General features: G+C 46.6%; 1 protein-coding gene across 1 annotated transcript in view; it reads left to right on the top strand.

Moving 5' to 3' along the window:
* Positions 1–17,222, top strand: part of prex2 (phosphatidylinositol-3,4,5-trisphosphate-dependent Rac exchange factor 2) — a 910,511-nt gene that overhangs the window by 436,020 nt on the left and 457,269 nt on the right. Inside the window, exon 20 of the mRNA XM_070891336.1 lies at positions 5,276–5,412. Coding sequence (XP_070747437.1) covers positions 5,276–5,412 — 137 coding nt within the window. The remainder of the gene's footprint in view (positions 1–5,275; positions 5,413–17,222) is intronic.

Genomic DNA, 17,222 nt, shown 5'->3' with positions numbered 1-17,222 from the left:
ACCACTGGTCTCAGCTGACCGTTTCGCCCCTGGAGCAACACTGCACTTAAGCTGTCGCCACTGGCTGCCACCTCCAGGAAGAATTCCTCCCCCCATCAATTGCCCCTAGGGCTGGTGCTACCTGCAGGTCTCTCTTAAGACGGACAAATGCTGCCTCACAGCCCTCATCCCATTCCCATGCGACCCCCTTATGTAGGAGTCTGAGCAGAGGGGCGGCAGTGGCTGCATAGTCCTCGATGAAGTCCCTACAGTAGCCGGTGATTCCCAGGAAAGACCTTACTCCCGACACATCCCTAGGGACAGGGAGTTCCTGCACTGCCTTTCTTCTAGCCTCATCAATGGCCCTTTCTCCTGCCCATATCGTCAGGCCCAGGAATTTTATCTCTCCTAGACCTATCTGGGCTTTCTTGGGGTTAACTTTAAAACCCCCTTCCTTCAGTAAGACCAGCAGTTCGGCCAGCAGTGGACCGTGTTCCTCACTGCTGTCTGTGAACAACAACAGGTCGTTCACATACTGGACCAGCTGGTGTGGCTGGCTGAAGCCTTTTAAGCAGTTCGCCATGCATTGGTGAAAGATGCTGGGACTATTATGAAAGCCCTGTGGGAGGCAGCTCCATGTACACTGCTGTTCCCGGAAGGTGAAGGCAAACTTGTACTGGTCTTCCCTCCGTACAGGGATAGACCAGAACCCGTTGGATATGTCCAACACTGTGAACGCGGATGCAGGGATTTCCCCTATCAGATCCGCAACCGCCGCTACTGTGGGGGCACAAGCTGGGATGTTTTTATTGAGCACCCTATAATCCACCGTAGCCCTCCAAGAATTATCCGGTTTCCTAACCGGCCAAAGCGGGGAGTTGACATGGGTGGCTATGGGTCTCAAAACACCCTGCTCGACAAGCGAGCTTAAAGCTGTCTCCAAGTCTGCTTCTGCCTCTCGGGGAAAGCCAAACTGCTTTTGCGGGCGGGACATGGGTTCCCCATCTATTCTAACCTCCATTCCTGTGACTCTCCCACAGTCGTGTTTATGGGTGGCAAATGCTGCAAGATTTGCTTGCACATAGGCCCGGTACTCGGCCGGGGTGTTACCGACCAGAACCTCCAGGTCGTAACCCCCTTTTGGCTTCATTATACACAGAGTCCCTTTTCCCTGTTTCTTATCAATAACCATGACTTCTCCCTCTGCTCCCGTGCCCACTGTGCCCCATAGACAGTGATTCCTCAAGTCTACTAGGATCTGGCGAGCGATGATAAAATCAGCCCCCAAAATCCCTTTTCCCACCTGCTCCCAGTTCATCAGGACGCACTTCCATTGTGTTTGGAGTGCTCCTAAACGAACTGCGAGCGGGACTGAGAAAAACCCAGCCTTCTCATTACCTGTGAACCCAACTAGTTGATACGGCACCCCGTTTGATAGAGGTGAGGTTGCGGGATCCTCCGAATGGACTATCGTGCTGGAAGCACCAGTGTCCAAAAGGTAGGTACCCAATACACCCTCAACCTCCATCTTGACCCAGGGTCGTCCCCAGGGGTCATATTCTAGTGACACATGTATGCAAGCTGGGTCTGGGCTAGTCACGGCCTCTGTACTGGCAGGGTTGCTGGTGCTTCCCTGCCTGCTGCCGTGGCTACCTTCCCAGTCCCCTCCAGTGCTGTCCTCACTGCAGCTACTATCTGGTCAAGGGATGGTGAGGAGCTCGCTCCACTTCCCCCACTCTGGGCAGCTCCTAAAGAACTTCTCCCCCCCATATCTCTTTACTGGGCTCCTGCAATCCCTTTTAAAATGCCCAGCTTTCCCGCACCCGTAGCACACTCCCTCCTTATCAATCGAGCGGCCACCCTCCTGGTGCCATTCCCTTTTGGGAATCGAGTTGGGTTTTACTTCATTTACCCGACCTTTGGAGGTTTTCTCCTCCTCCCCTCCTCCATTCCGTTGGACCAGTGCCAGTTGCCTGACCACTGCTTCCTCGGTGAGGTTGGGGTCCCGGGAATCGAACCACAGTTCTGCCCTGGCCTTGAGCCGGGGCAAGCAGTTTGCCACCAGCATCCTCAGCCAGCGGCCAGTCTGTACCGCGGAAAGATTCGCCCGGTCGAGGAGCTCCCCATAGGCTGCGTGGTATAACACCCACAGCCTGTCTGCAAACGCCTGCGGGGTTTCCCCTGCGAGCTGCCTTGTCCTTTCGACCCGTTCGAAAGGACTGCCGTCATCGAAGCCCATAGCCTCAAGGACGGCCCTCTGGACCTCAGCAAATGTACGCTGCCCCCTCCGGCATTCTGCCGGTAGGGCCTGGTACAATTTGCTGTCCAGAGAGAAGAGCAGCAGCTTGGCTGTCTCTTCCTCGTCGCACCCATTAATTTCCCCTGCCTGCATCACCTCCATGAAGTGGACAGACGGGTCCCCGCTGCGAGTGATTTTGGCCAAATGGGCCACCATGGCCCTGAGTGATTGAACTCCATGGGGAATAATAAAGTCGCTCTCCAGCGCTCCCCGACCTTGGCCACCTCCCTGTGGAGGACCGTACTTGCGCTGCCTGACCGGGCACATCCGCCCTGGTTCAGGATCTTTCTGCGCTGGTCCCTCTACCCCCGGCTGTCCCACCATACCCGGTGCAGCAGACAGTGCCTGGTCGCCTGATCCAGCCCTTAACTGACCCTTGGCTGGAGCTTCACATCCCTGCTGCCAAACGGGACACATTGGTCCTGCCCCCAGCCCTGGGTATGCTACTACCCCACTGGACAAACCACCGGTGCCTCAGGAAGTGGTCGGGCGCCTCTTGCCTTTGGATTCTCCTATACCCCCCAATACTCTCCTTTGTCCCCTGTGGACCCTCCGGGTCCTATCAAGGCGACCATCCCCTTTGCCTGGGATAGAGCGTGGGTGAGAGTTTTAATCCTCTCCTGGCAGGGACCGTGATCTGCAAACTCACTGCTACTGGCCACTTTATAGGCTGCCTGTACGTCTTTTAATTTATTCTCCAGTTCCCAAATTTTCTGGGTGTACCGAGAGTTCTGTTCCCGGAGGGGCCCCTCACTACCCTTGGCCTCAGTGACCTGACACTGAAGATAGTCCCGGCTATTTCGAAAGGTCTCCTCCAACTGCCGGTTCCTTTGCTGCTCCCCAGCTAATTCGGCCAGCAGGTTGTCCTCAACCACAGCCCGGATAGCAGAGAGCTCCTCTGATTTCTGAAAACTCTGTTCCAAGTCCTTCACCCGCTGGTTGAGCTTTTGGACTTGGCGGATGAAGCAGATAAGCCAGATGGCCTTTTCCACCCTGTGGTTGTGGTCCTTCCCTGCTGTCCACTGAGCAGCAGCATCCACTGGGTGCTCTGCCTGAGTGAGGGCTTGCACCCAAGGTTTGGTGAGGTTCACCTTGCCAAAAATGTATGAGGAAATTCTCTCCTCCATTTAAGTTTCCTCTCTTATCACCTCATCTGTTATATTAACATCTCCTGTTTGCTTATGTCCCTTCGTGGTCGCCATGTTCTGTAAGGGGTTTTCACAGGGTTGTTGTGCCTTGGGTGTCTCTCTCTGGGCTTCTCCCCTCACAGCTTATGCCTGGCCTGTGAGGTACCCTGAGTGCTGCAAGAGCACCCCTGGAGAGACTGTGTCCACAACTTATGAAGGGGGTTTTGAGACTCGTGCGTCCCCACAGCTTATGCCTAGCCTGTGAGGCACCTGTGAGTATCAAACACTCCTAACCCCTTCTTCCCTAGCCTGTGACACACAGTTGAGCGTTTTCGAGGTGCTCCTAGCTTCCCTTACACGGTTCTGACATAAGACTCACGATTAGGAGATGTAATACAATAGAACTGAGACAAGGTGATTCCAAGAGGAACTTTAGGCTTCCAATTTATTTGACAAGGTGTAACTCAACAAACAGCAATACACCAACAAAACAATCCCCCTAAATCCCACTAAAACGGACCCAACGAAAATCTTTACACAAGTATAGCAGTACAATGCCCAACCTCCCACCTTTCTTGGCCTAACTGAGTTGGGAGTTCTGGGGACCAGAGGTTATACTCACTACTGTGCCTTCCGCAGTCTGGTGGTTTGTTTCTTCTATCTTCGATGTCTTCGGACACTGGTTTTCCTTCAGTGTCGAGAGGCTTGCTGGTTGTGGTTGTTGGATGACGAGGGCAGGGAAAATCATCACTTCTTTTTCACTACGTCAGAAACCCCTTTTTTACAGCCAGATTATCCAGTCCGCCTCTCCTGCTGAAGTCGATTCTTCTCATTGGTGAACTTTTTGATTTTGAAAAATGCAGCAGTTTTAGATTGGTTTTTTTTTCCACTGATCTTAACCTACTCAAGGTTTGAGTGGGTGTTGATTGCATTGGCCTCCTGTAGCCATTGTGCTAGTCTGGCCTGAGCCAGATATTTCTATGCCTGATGAAAAAGATGTTGGAATATGTATGTGGCATTGTTTAAATGCTAATGTTTTCAAGGGGCAAGTTTCGAGGGTATACAGTTCCCAGACAATTTGATTAGTTCCAATATCCAAACTGGCCCTTTTGATATTGACCCCACCCCTTTTCTTGCAGACCCAACATACACCTTTTAAAAAATCCCAAATTTGATTAAAGTTCGTAGTTTCTTCCATGTGCACTTTAGGATTTCAAACTTTCTGGTAGATAGTTCCAAATGAAATTCCTTTCCTATGAGTCCAAACACTGGGGGGGGGGGGTCTCCATTCATTTGTGTCCCAAAGTTTTCCTTCCATCGGTTTCAATTCACAGCACAGACTGATCCCACAGCCCTTTTCCTTCTGGGTAAAATGAGGGGGTTTTCATCCTCCCCTACACAATTGACAACATTTCCCCAAAATGACAAACCGTATCTGTCTAACCTCAGTCTTGAGCTCGGAGTTAATTTTGAATATCATCCTTGCTGCCTTCTCTGCATACACTTTGCAACCTCAATATTTATCACCAAATGTGAGGTGTTTATAAGGGACTGCAGCGGTGGAACATAGTAATTGGGGTAAGGAAATAATTACGTTGGTTTCAGCATAAATCCTGCTTCAATTTACAACTAACCTCTCTTGGTAAATTGCCAGCTGTAACTTTCCATTACTTGTTGCCATTTATTGTTGGTATGACTAGTCGAATTGTGGAATATTGCATTAATAATCAATTATTATTCAGTGCTGATGTACCAAAGCGAGAAAAAAGACATAATATATCCATTTCTTTTTATTTCATTTGTCTGAGAAAAAAATACCAACATCAGCTGTGAACTGCACGTTTTTAAATGCCCTTTTCATGTTGTGTAGGAACTGTGGCAGCTGTAGCCGGCCTGCATCCTGGTCAGTGCATCATCAAAGTAAATGGGATCAATGTGAGCAAAGAGAGCCATGCAAGTGTGATTGCACATGTCACAGCTTGTCGGAAATACAAACGCCCTTCACAGGTAAGTCACTTAACTCTTTGTCTTCATACTTGTAATATGTAGCTCCATCTAGTGTGTTGTGTATGGCGAAAGAGTCAGAGCTCAAATAAAAGTGTGACCTTAGTCTTTTATTGCAGGTCTCCAGAGTGCCTCTCCAACCTGTGAAGCCTCCTTAAATACCTGTGCTCCCAAGGGATTCTGGGATCCAGGGCATGAGCCGTCTGGTGGCTGTACAGAGTAAATACAAGTTTACATATATAACAACACTCCCGCCAGCCCCACCCCCCCCCTCCCCCTCTCCCCGCCAAGTCAATAGTGTAACTATTAACAATGTGAGTCAATCAGGTGCCCTTCATGCCCTGGTTGATCGTCTCGGTGTGAAAGCCAGTGTTGTTGAATCATTTGTTGGGCCCTTGCTGGGCTGCTGTGCAGCTGGCCTTGCTGGGCTGCCTGGTGTGTTGGGCCCTGCTGGGCTGCTGTGGATGATGGGTTCTGCTTCGTGGTCAACCATGGTGTCGGTTGCCACTGGTGTGTATGTTGGGGGATCAAAAAATGGTAGGGTCCAAAGAGGGTTGCTCAGGATAGTCCGTGAATCTGAGTTTGATTTGGTCCAAGTGTTTCTGGTGAATGAGTCCATTTGAAAGTTTGACCCGAAACATCCTGCTCCCCTCTTTGGCCACGACAGTGCTGGGAAGCCACTTGGGACCTTGTCCATAATTTAATACAAATACAGGATCATTGATTTCAATCTCGGTTGACACATTTGCGCTATCATGGTATGCACTTTGTTGAAGCTGCCTGCTCTCTTGCTGTTCATGTAGATCAGGGTGAACTAACGAGAGCCTTGACTTACGTGCTCTTTTCATGAGCAGTTCAGCAGGTTGGATCCCAGTGAGTGAGTGGGGTCTCGTGCGGTAGCTAAGCATGGCTTGGGATAGGCGAGTGTGCAAAGAGCCTTCAGTTACCCTCTTCAAGCCTTGCTTGATGGTTTGCACTGCTCTCTCTGTCTGATCTTTGAACGCTGGTTTAAACGGGGCAGATGTGACATGTTTGATCCCGTTGAGGGTCATGAATTCTTTGAACTCAGTACTGGTAAAACATGGCCCATTGTCGTTCACCAGGACATCGGGTAGGCCATGTATGGCAAATATGGCCCACAGGCTTTCAGTAGTGGCAGTGGACGTGCTAGCTGACATTATCTCACATTCAATCCACTTGGAGTACGCATCTACAACCACAGGGAATATTTTACCCAAGAAAGTGCCTGCAAAGTCGACGTGTACCCTAGACCACGGTTTGGAGGGCCAAGACCATAAACTTAGTGGCGCGTCCTTGGGTACATTGCTTAAATGCAAGCATGTATTACATCTGTGAACGCAGGACTCTAAGTCCGCATCGATATCGGGCCACCACACTTGGGATCTGGCTATCGCTTTCATCATTACGATGCCTGGGTGGGTACTGTGGAGGTCATTGATGAAGGTGTCTCTGCCCTTCTTGGGGACCACTACTCGATTGCCCCACAGAAGGCAGTCTGCCTGTGTAGACATTTCATTTTTGCGCTGCTGGAACGCCTTTATCTCTTCCTGCATTTCCTCTGGGACACTGGACCAGCTCCCATGAAGAACACAGTTTTTGACTATAGATAAAAAGGGGTCCTGGCTTGTCCAGGTTTTGCGCTGCCAAGCTGTGACGGGTGATTGCTCACTCTCAAATGCTTCCATAACCATGGCTAGATCTGCGGGCTGCGCCATTTCCACCCCCGTGGTGGGCAATGGCAGCCTACTGAGAGTATCGGCGCAGTTTTCTGTGCCTGGCCTGTGGCGGATTGCGTTGTTGTATGCTGACAACGTGAACTCCCATCTCTGGATGTGGGCCGACTCGTTGGTATTTATCCCTTTACTCTCGGAGAACAAGGATATAAGTGGCTTATGGTCAGTTTCCAATTCGAATTTAAGCCCAAACAGGTATTGAAGCATTTTCTTTACCCCATAGACACACACTAACGCTTCTTCTCAATCATGCTGTAGGCTCTCTCAGCCTTAGACAGACTCCTGGATGCATAAGCAACCGGTTGCAGTTTAAGCAACCGGTTGCAGTTTCCCGAAATCATTAGCTTGTTGCAATACACACCCAACGCCATATGACGACGCATCACACGCTAGTACCAAACGCTTACATGGATTATACAACACAAGCAATTTGTTTGAGCATAACAATTTTCTCACTTTTACAAAGGCATTTTCTTGGCTTTTGCCCCAAACCCATTCGTCCCCTTTTCGTAGTAAGACATGCAGTGGTTCGAACAGTGTGCTGAGACCGGGTAAGAAGTTACAGAAGTAGTTCAGGAGTCCGTCACATTCTGTGGCCTCGGTGCCTTCTCAATTGCCTCCGTCTTTGTGTTGGTGGGCCTGATGCAGTCCGCCGCAATCCTCCTTCCCAGGAACTCCACTTCAGGCACCAGGAAAACGCACTTCGAGCGTTTTAACCTGAGCCCCATGGGGTTGAGTCGACTAAGAATCTCCTCCAGGTTCTGCAGATGCTCGACTGTGTTCCACCTTATGACCAAGATGTCTTCCTGGAAGACCACGGTGTGCGAGACCAATCTCAGTAAGCTTTCCATGTTTCTCTGGAATATCGCCGCCGCTGATCGGATTCCAAATGGGCGTCTGTTATAAACAAAAAGACCGTTGTGCGTGTTGATGCAGGTGAGGGTCTTCGATGATTCCTCCAGTTCCTCTGTCATGTAGGCTGAAGTCAGATCCAGCTTCGTGAACGTCTTTCCTCCCGCCAGCATTGCAAAGAGGTCATCGGCCTTTGGTAGTGGCTATTGGTCCTGCAGGGAGAAACGATTGATAGTTACTTTGTAATCGCCACAGATTCTGATGGTGCCGTCTCCCTTAAGGACTGGGACGATAGGACTGGCCCACTCATTGAACTCGATCGGGGAAATGATGCCCTCTCTTTGCAGCCGGTCTAGCTCGATCTCTACCCTTTCTCTCATCATGTACGGTACTTCGCTCGCCTTGTGATGGATGGGTCGTGACCCCGGAATTAGGTGGATCTGCACTTTTGCTCCTTGGAATTTCCTGATGCCTGGTTTGAACAGCGAAGGAAATTTGTTTAAGACCTGGGCACACGAAGTGTCGTCAGCGGGCAATAGTGCTCGGATGTCGTCCCAGTTCCAGTGTTTCATTCCCAGCCAGCTCCTGCCGAGCAGCGTGGGATCATCGCCCGGTACCACCCAGAGTGGTAACTTGTGCACCGCTCCATCGTAGGAGACCTATACGGTAGCACTGCTGATGACAGGAATCAATTCTTTTGTGTAAGTTCTTAGTCTCGTGCGAACTGGAGTTAAGACTGGCCTTGAGGCCTTGTTGCACCACAACCTTTTGAAAGTCTTTTTTGACCATGCTGGACTGGCTCGCGCCCATGTTCAGCTCCATTGACACCGGGAGTCCATTTAGTTCAATATTCAGCATTTTTGGGGGACAATTCGTGATGAATGTGTGCACCCCATGTATCTCTGCCTCCTTGATCTGAGGCTCTGGTTCGTCGTGATCCTCCGTGGACCTGTCCTTCTCTGCAACATGGTGGTTTGCAGGTTTAACAGGCTTCGCAGCTCGCCTACACACTCGTTGGAGGTGTCCCATTGTTCCACAGCCCTTGCAAACGTACTCTTTGAATCAGCATGAATGGAAACGATGATCACCCCCGCAGCGCCAACAAGGTGTTAATGGCCTTGCATTCATCACACTTGATGGTGGACTCTGAGACATCTGGAGAAGTGTAGTTGCAGTTATGTGTGACCTGCCTTGTACGTTACGATTCGAAAACAATATCACTTTGTTCACAGTACTTGTAGCAGCACTTGTGTGCTGAGTGATTTGCTTGGTATTGTCACTGGTGGCAATGAACGCCTGGGCTATCGCTATGGCCTTATTCAAGGTTGTGGTCTCTACAGTCAAAAGTTTGCGAAGTATGGTTTCGTGGCCAATGCCAAGTACGAAAAAGTCTCTGAGCATGTGCTCCAAATGTCCTTCAAATTCGCAATGTCCTGCAAGGCGTCTTAGCTCGGCGACTTGCCACTTCCTGGCCTTCAGACCTTTTGTAGTTGTAGAACCGGTACCTCGCCATCTGAACGCTTTCCTTCGGGTTCAAATGCTCTCGGACCAGTGTGCACAAATCGTCATACGATTTCTCTGGGTTTTGCTGGAATAAGCAGATTCTTCATGAGGCGATATGTTGATGCCCCACAGACGGTGAGGAGGATCGCCCATCGTTTGGCAGTGCTCTCTTCCCCATCTAGCTCGTTGGCCACGAAGTATTGGTCGACTTGCTCCACAAAAGTTTCCCAATCATCTCTCTCCGAGAATTTCTCCAGGATGCCCACTGTTCTCTGTATCTTTGGGTTCGCTATCTGTATCTCGTCGCCAGTTGTTGTGTATGGAGAAAGAGTCAGACTGAAAACTGTGAGCTCAAAGTAAAGTGTGACCTTATTTTTTTATTGCAGGTATCTAGAGTGCCTCTCCAACCTGTGAAGCCTCCTTAAATACCTATGCTCCCAAGGGATTATGGGATCCCTTGGGACTCCAGGGGATGAGCTCTCTGGTGGCTGTACAGAGTAAATACAAGTATACATATATAACATAGTGGACTATTGCTTCAACTAGTGGACTACTGTGGTAATGCAACTAATGCTGTATATAATAAAAAGGTCAGGTCACAAGACAGCGAAGATAGCATATGTCATGTATGTACTTTTGGGATCACTAGCCACTTTATGGCGTCACTGTTGGAGGCCATTGCGTGCAGCCCAAGTATAAAAGGCCAGCCATTTTATATATTAAGTCACTTTGGGCCTTAATAAAACAGAGCCAAGGTCATACCTCTTGGAGTTAAACAGTACTCAGCCTAACAGTTATTGCATTTACAACAGCATATGAGAGTAAACTAGCAAGAAATATAAAAACAGACAGTAAGAGCTTCTACATATATATAAAAAGGAAACAAGTAACTAATGTAAATGTTGGTCCCTTGGAGAATGGGACTGGAGAATTAATAATGGGAAACAGAAATGGCAGAGACTTTGAACAAATATTTTGTATCGGTCTTCACGGTAAAGGACACTAAAAACATCCCAATAATTGATAACCATGGAGCTATTGCAGGGGGGTGGGTGGGGAGAGGGGAGGGGTACTTAAAACAATCACTATCATTAGAGATAAAGTACTCGGCAAACTAATGGGACTAAAGGTGGACAAGTCCCCTGGACTTGATGGCTTACATCCTAGGGTCTTAAGAGAAGTGGCTGCAGAGATAGTGGATGCATTGGTTGTAATCTACCAAAATTCCCTGGATTCTGGAGAGGTCCCATTGGACTGGAAAATCGCAAATGTAACGCCCCTATTTAAGAGAGGAGGGAGACAGAAAGCAGGAAACTATCGACCAGTTAGCCTAATATCTGTCATTGGAAAAATGCTGGAGTCCATTATTAAGGAAGCAATAGCAGGACATTTAGAAAATGATAATGCAGTCAAGCAGAATCAGCATGGTTTTATAAAAGGGAAATCATGTTTGACAAATTTGTTGGAGTTCTTTGAGGATGTTATGAGCAGAGTGGATACAGGAGAACCAGTTGATGTTGTATATTTGGATTTCCAGAAGGCATTCGATAAGGTGCCACACAAAAGGTTACTGCACAAGATAAAAGTTCACGGGGTTGGGGGTAATATATGAGCATGGATAGAGGATTGGCTAACTAGCAGAAAACAGAGAGTCGGGATAAATGGGTCATTTTCAAGCTGGCAAACTCTAACTAGAGGTGTGCCACAGGGATCAGTGCTGGGGCCTCAACTATTTACAATTTATATTAATGACTTGGATGAAGGGACGGAGTGTAATGTAGCCAAATTTGCTGATGATACAAAGATAGGTGGGAAAGCAAGTTGTGAGGATGATTCAAAGAATCTACAAAGAGATGTAGATAGGCTCAGTGAGTGGGCAAAAATTTGGTAGATGGAGTATAATGTGGGAAAATGTGAGTTTATCCACTTTGGTAGGAAAACTAAAAAAGCAAATTATTATTTAAATGGGGAGAGATTACGAAATGCTGCAGTACAGAGGGATCTGGGGGTTCTTGTGCATGAAACACAAAAAGTTAGCATGCAGGTCCAGCAAGTAATCAGGAACGCAAATGGAATGCTGGCCTTTATTGCAAGGGGGATGGAGTATAAAATTAGGGAAGTCCTGCTCCAACTGTACAGGCCATTGGTAAGACCACACCTGGAGAACTGCGTACAGTTTTGGTCTCCGTATTTAAGGAGGGATATACTTGCTTTGGAGGCAGTTCAGAGAAGGTTCACGTGGTTGATTCCTGAGATGAAGGAGTTGTCATATGAAGAAAGATTGAGCAGGTTGGGCCTATACTCCTTGGAGTTTAGAAGAATGAAAGGTGATCTTATTGAAATATATAAGATACTGAGGTGGCTTAACAGGGTAGTTGCAGAGAGGATGTTTCCCCTCATGGGGGAATCTAGAACTAGGGGGTATAGTTTCAGAACAAGGGGTCGCCCATTTAAAACAGAAGTGAGGAGGAATTTCTTCTCTCAGAGAGTCGTGAATCTTTGGAATTCTCTACCCTAGAGAGCTGTGGAGGCTGGGTCATTGAATACATTTAAGGTGGAGATAGACAGATTTTTGAATGATAAGGGAGTCAAGGGTTATGGGGAGCGGGCAGAGAAGTGGAATTGAGACCAGGATCAGATCAGCCATGATCTTATTGAATGTTGGAGCAGGCTCGAGGGGCCAAATGACCTACTCCTGCTCCTATTTCTTATGTTCTTATGTTCTTATGATAAGTTCCTGTGTTAAGAGCCATCTTGTAAAGTCTGTGTGATTGTGATGACGTAAGGAACATACCATATTGGCGATGTAGGATCGGATTCCTGGATACCTTAGCTGAATTTTTCTGTTGGTGGATGATTCCAGCCAAACAACAGAGAGACTCTAGAGAGGTCCTTTATGTTGCAGAACAGCTAAAAATCCAAGGTAAATTACATTTGGCTGAACTGAAGAGTCCAGATGGCTGCACCTATGGGAATAATAGGGCGCTTGGGTGCATTTCAACGTTACCGAGAGACTTTCGGAGCGTATGTGGAGCGGCTAGAAATGTTTTTTTACCACAAGTAGTTTCATCGAAGTCCCCGATGATGAAAACTGTAACCGGGTGGTGTTGGAAGGAAAATGGGCTAATTTCCTGACTGAAGCAGGCCCCGAGGTGTATGAAACCCTGAAAAATGTGCTTGTTCCCATCAAGTCAAAGGACACGTCACGTATGGAGATTCTAAGCAAGTTAGAACAGCACTACAGTCCTGAGCCCCTAGAAATTGCTGAAAGCTATTGTTTTGGCGTGCAAAATCAATTACCTGACCAGAGTATCTGTGAGTACATTGTAGCATTAAAGCTGTCCATTCACTGTCATTTCGGAAACTTTCAGGACCAATCATAGCCTGACCACTTTGTTTGTGGGATGGAAAATGAAGCGATAAAAAGAAAGTTGTTGACAACTCCTAACTTGACTTTTGATGTAGCTTGTCAGACAGCTATGTCAATGGATATGGCCGACCAATATTCCCGAGAATTTGGAGTAATTTCCAGTTGGCAGATAAAAAGAAAAAGTCAGTTGGGCCCCAAGTCCTCAGCAACTGGCCACGGTAACAATACATTGAAGTCATGCTATCGGTGCCTGGGACATTGCTCAGAGTTGTCCATATGTGAAGGCAGAGTGTTTCTTCTGCAGGAAAGCTGGGCATCTTGCGAAGGAATGCCGACTGAAGAGTAAACCAACTTTCAAGGCAGTATGTAGAAATCCCCAGAGACTACATAGCATAGAAGAAAAGAAACAAGATGAAGAGATACACGTCATCAGGGGCACGAGGGTATCTATTAGCGATTCAAAAAGTATCGTCATCCAAGTAGACATTGCAGGAACCAAGATACCCATGGAAATCGACACTGGTGCATCAGTGAGCGTAGTACCGGAATCATTATATCTTGACAAATTGCATGATTTCCAATTGGAGAAATCCAAGGTAGAGCTGTGAGGCTATGCAGGAGAGCAAATTCCTGTGGTAGGTCGTGTCACCGTACCACTGAAATACAAGGATCAATTTCAGAGCTTGCCTCTTTTAGTAGTGGCAGGAGACAAGCCTGCCTTACTGGGTAGAAATTGGTTGGGATCACTGAAGCTGGATTGGAATGAGATTTTTCGTGTTGAAACGAGATTTGCATCAAGAAGTATCCATAGGTGTTCTGTGAAACAGGCAGTCCGATCCAAGGCTTCAAGGTGAGTGTCAGGGTACAGAAGGATGCTAGACCAGTTTACTGCAAGCCACATCACATACCATATGCACTCAAGGAGAGAGTTGAGCAAGAACTCAAAAGACTAGCAACTGAGAACATTATCTCTAAGATAGATCGATGTAATTGGGATACACCCATTGTTGTTGGACCTAAGTCAGATGGTAAGGTAAGTTTGTGTGGTGACTATAAAGTAACCGTAAACCAAGTTCTAGAGGGTAATCTCCCCAATACATTGCCAAATGTTGAAGATTTGTTCACAACGCTGACAGGTGATCAGATCTTCTCAAAGTTGGATCTTACAAGTGCCTACTTACAACTTGAACAAGATGAGGAGTCCAAGACGTGCTTGACTATAAATACTCATCTAGGCCTATATCAATTTAATAGGCTACCATTTGGAGTATTTTCCACCCCCCAAGGGGTGATGAACCAGATTTTGCAAGGTATTGAAGGGGTAGTATGTTATTTAGATGACATACTCATTTCAGCACCAAACAGGCAAATCCATAATAACATATTGAAAGAAATGCTCAAACAGGCTTGAGAAGCACAGAGTATGAGTGACTGCTCACAAGTGTGAGTTATTTCAAAACCCAATGGAATACTTACAGAATAGACAAATATAGTTTACATCCAACCAAGGGAAAGCTGGATGCAATTCGAAATGCACCCACCGGCAAGAATGTTACTGAACTTCGATCATTTTTGGGTCTTTTGAACTATTATGGGAAGTTCCTACCAAATTTGGCTACAGTATTACATCCATTGAATGAACTGTTGAAAAAACAGGTGCATTGGAAGTGGTCAGAAGAATGCGATGCAGCATTTAAGGAGTGTAAAAGCCAGTTGGTGGAGAGCACCATGTTAGTTCACTATGATGTATCTAAGCAGATCAAGCTAGCATGTGATGCCTCTCCATATGGAGTTGGGGCAGTGATCTCTCATGTACTCCATCATGGGGAGGAGAGACCAATTGCTTTTGCTTCACACACTCTCAGTACCAGTGAGCGTAATTATGCGCAAATCGAAAGGGAAGCTTTGGCATTAACTTTTGGGGTCAAGAAGTTCCACCAATACTTGTATGGTTGCAAGTTTACCATCATTACGAATGATAAGCCCCTGCCAGCAATCCTCCATCCAAAGTCCCCAGTTCCAACCTTAGCTGCAACCCGAATGCAGAGATTGGCTTTGATTTTGTCAGCATATACATATGATATTGAATACAGACGATCAGCTGATCAATGCTGATCCAGGTTCTTTCCTCATCACAAGTTACACCCAATAGCTAAGAAGTGTTCTATTTTTCATACATTGATGAACTGCCAGTCACAGCTGAAGAGATTGGTAGGTAGAGCAACCAAACGTGACCCAGTTATGTCAAAGGTATATGATTACATAGCAAATGGCTGTCCAAACCAGGTATCAGAGCAAGAAATTCATCCATTCTTCATTCATAGAAATGAATTGTCCGTGGATAAAGATTGTATCATGTGAGGTGCTAGATTGATTATACCAAATAAATTCAAGTCCAAATTATTAGGAGACCTCCATGACCAGCTCCTGGGAATGTGCTTGACCAAGAGTTTTGCACGCAGTTACTTATGGTGGCCAGGTCTACATAAAGATATAGAGTTCATCGTCAGTCAGTGTACAACATGTCAATCTGTAAGCAAGAAACCACAATCAGTACCATTACAGCCATGGGAATGGCCTCCCAGGGTGTGGCAAAGGTGACATATCGATTTTGCATAGCTAGAAGGACAGCAGTTGTTCATTGTGATTGATAGCCATTCAAATTGGGTAGAGATGTTTCCGATGTGGAAAATAGCAACAAGTAAAACACTAGACATTTTGCGAAGATTATTTTCTTCATATGGCCTCCCAGAAGAAATTGTGTCTGATAATGGACCACAATTTTGTTCAGAAGAATTTGCACAGTTCACGAGCAGAAATGGTGTGAAACACACCAAGGTTCCACCATATCACCTTGTTTCAAGTGGTACAGCAGAGCACACAGTACAAATTGTAAAATGTGCCTTCATCAAACAAATGTTGGATCCAAATCCAAAGAAACGGCAGTTGTCATTGGACCACAAATTGGCTAATTTTTTGATTAATTATTGTAATACTCCTCATACAACTACTAGTAAAACACCAGCAGAGTTGTTTCTCAAACGACAGCCATGAACTAGGTTCTCATTGTTATAGCCAAACTTGGCACAGTCAGTAGAAGAGAAACAATTAAGACAAAAAGAGAATCATGATAGAGGTAGAGTAAGAGGGAAGTGTGAAATTAAATTGGAAGGTTAAAGTGAAGAACCATCACCATAAATGGTTAAAGTGGTTAACAGGAAGAGTGGTGAAGATATGTGGTCCTCGCACATATTTGGTCAAGATGTTTGATCGTGGACAGGTTAGGTTTGTTCAGATTGATCATTTTTTAACTACAGATGTGGAAGGAGTTGAATGTTGGAATGATTCAATTATTTCTGACTCATCAGATAGTCTTATTACAAGTACAGTACCAGTAGCATATCCTACATCCAATGTACTAGAAACAAGTCCAAGAGAAAGTCAGAATTTAAGTCTGAGTCCGAGTCAGGCAGATAAACAATCTGAAGTTGTAGAGAGTTCAAATGTAGATCAAGAGTTGCACTTGGAGGAAAACTTTCCTCAGGCTCAGCCTAGAATGTGTCTAAGTTCTACACCATGTTTGGAAAGTTCTGTTCAAGAGCGAAGGTATCCTCTTCGAAACAGAAAACAAGTGGTTAAGTTTGATTTGTAAATAAGGCAAAATAAGTCCATATCTTTTGTTATGTATAATCATGCAAGTTATGTATGAAGATTGTTTGTTATAATTACTTCTTCATTAAGGAGGGAATAGTGCAATAAATAGCTCCACCTGGAGGATTACTGTGATAATGCAACTAATACTGTATATAATAAAAAGGTCAGGTCACCTGATAAGGTCCTGTGTTAAGAGCCAGCTTATAACTCTGTTTGTTTGTGATGTCGTAGAGAATATACAACAATACTAATCTCCAGCAAACATATTTGATCATTGGCGGAGCAGGCTCGAGGGGCTAGATGGCCTACTCCTGTTCCTAATTCTTATGTTCTAAAAAAAAACATTTATTGTCTGCTAAGAATACTGGTTTTGTTAACTTTAATATATACCTTTTGAAACCGTTCTCTTTACACTGTGGACAAAAGAGAATTGTGTCCAGGTTTTTTGTCTTTGTGAGCCATATAGGCATGTATCATATATGGGGTCGAGGATTGGACCCTCCCCCCTCCCCCTGGGGATCAGACCCGCGGGGATCGCACACCCCACTCTCCCCGGGAATAAGACTCCCCCCCGGGCTTGGAATCCCCTCTCCCACCGCCCCACCCTGCACCTACCTTGTCCTGCGGCCTCCTGGTCAGTGTTCCCTGCCTGACTGGAAGCCAGCCTGTCAATCGGGCTG

Source organism: Pristiophorus japonicus, chromosome 1 (genome assembly GCF_044704955.1).
Source record: "Pristiophorus japonicus isolate sPriJap1 chromosome 1, sPriJap1.hap1, whole genome shotgun sequence".
In the NCBI taxonomy this organism is placed as follows: Eukaryota; Metazoa; Chordata; class Chondrichthyes; family Pristiophoridae; genus Pristiophorus; species Pristiophorus japonicus.
The sequence above is the reverse complement of the archived record's forward strand: the minus strand, read 5'-3'. Positions and strand labels throughout refer to the sequence as shown.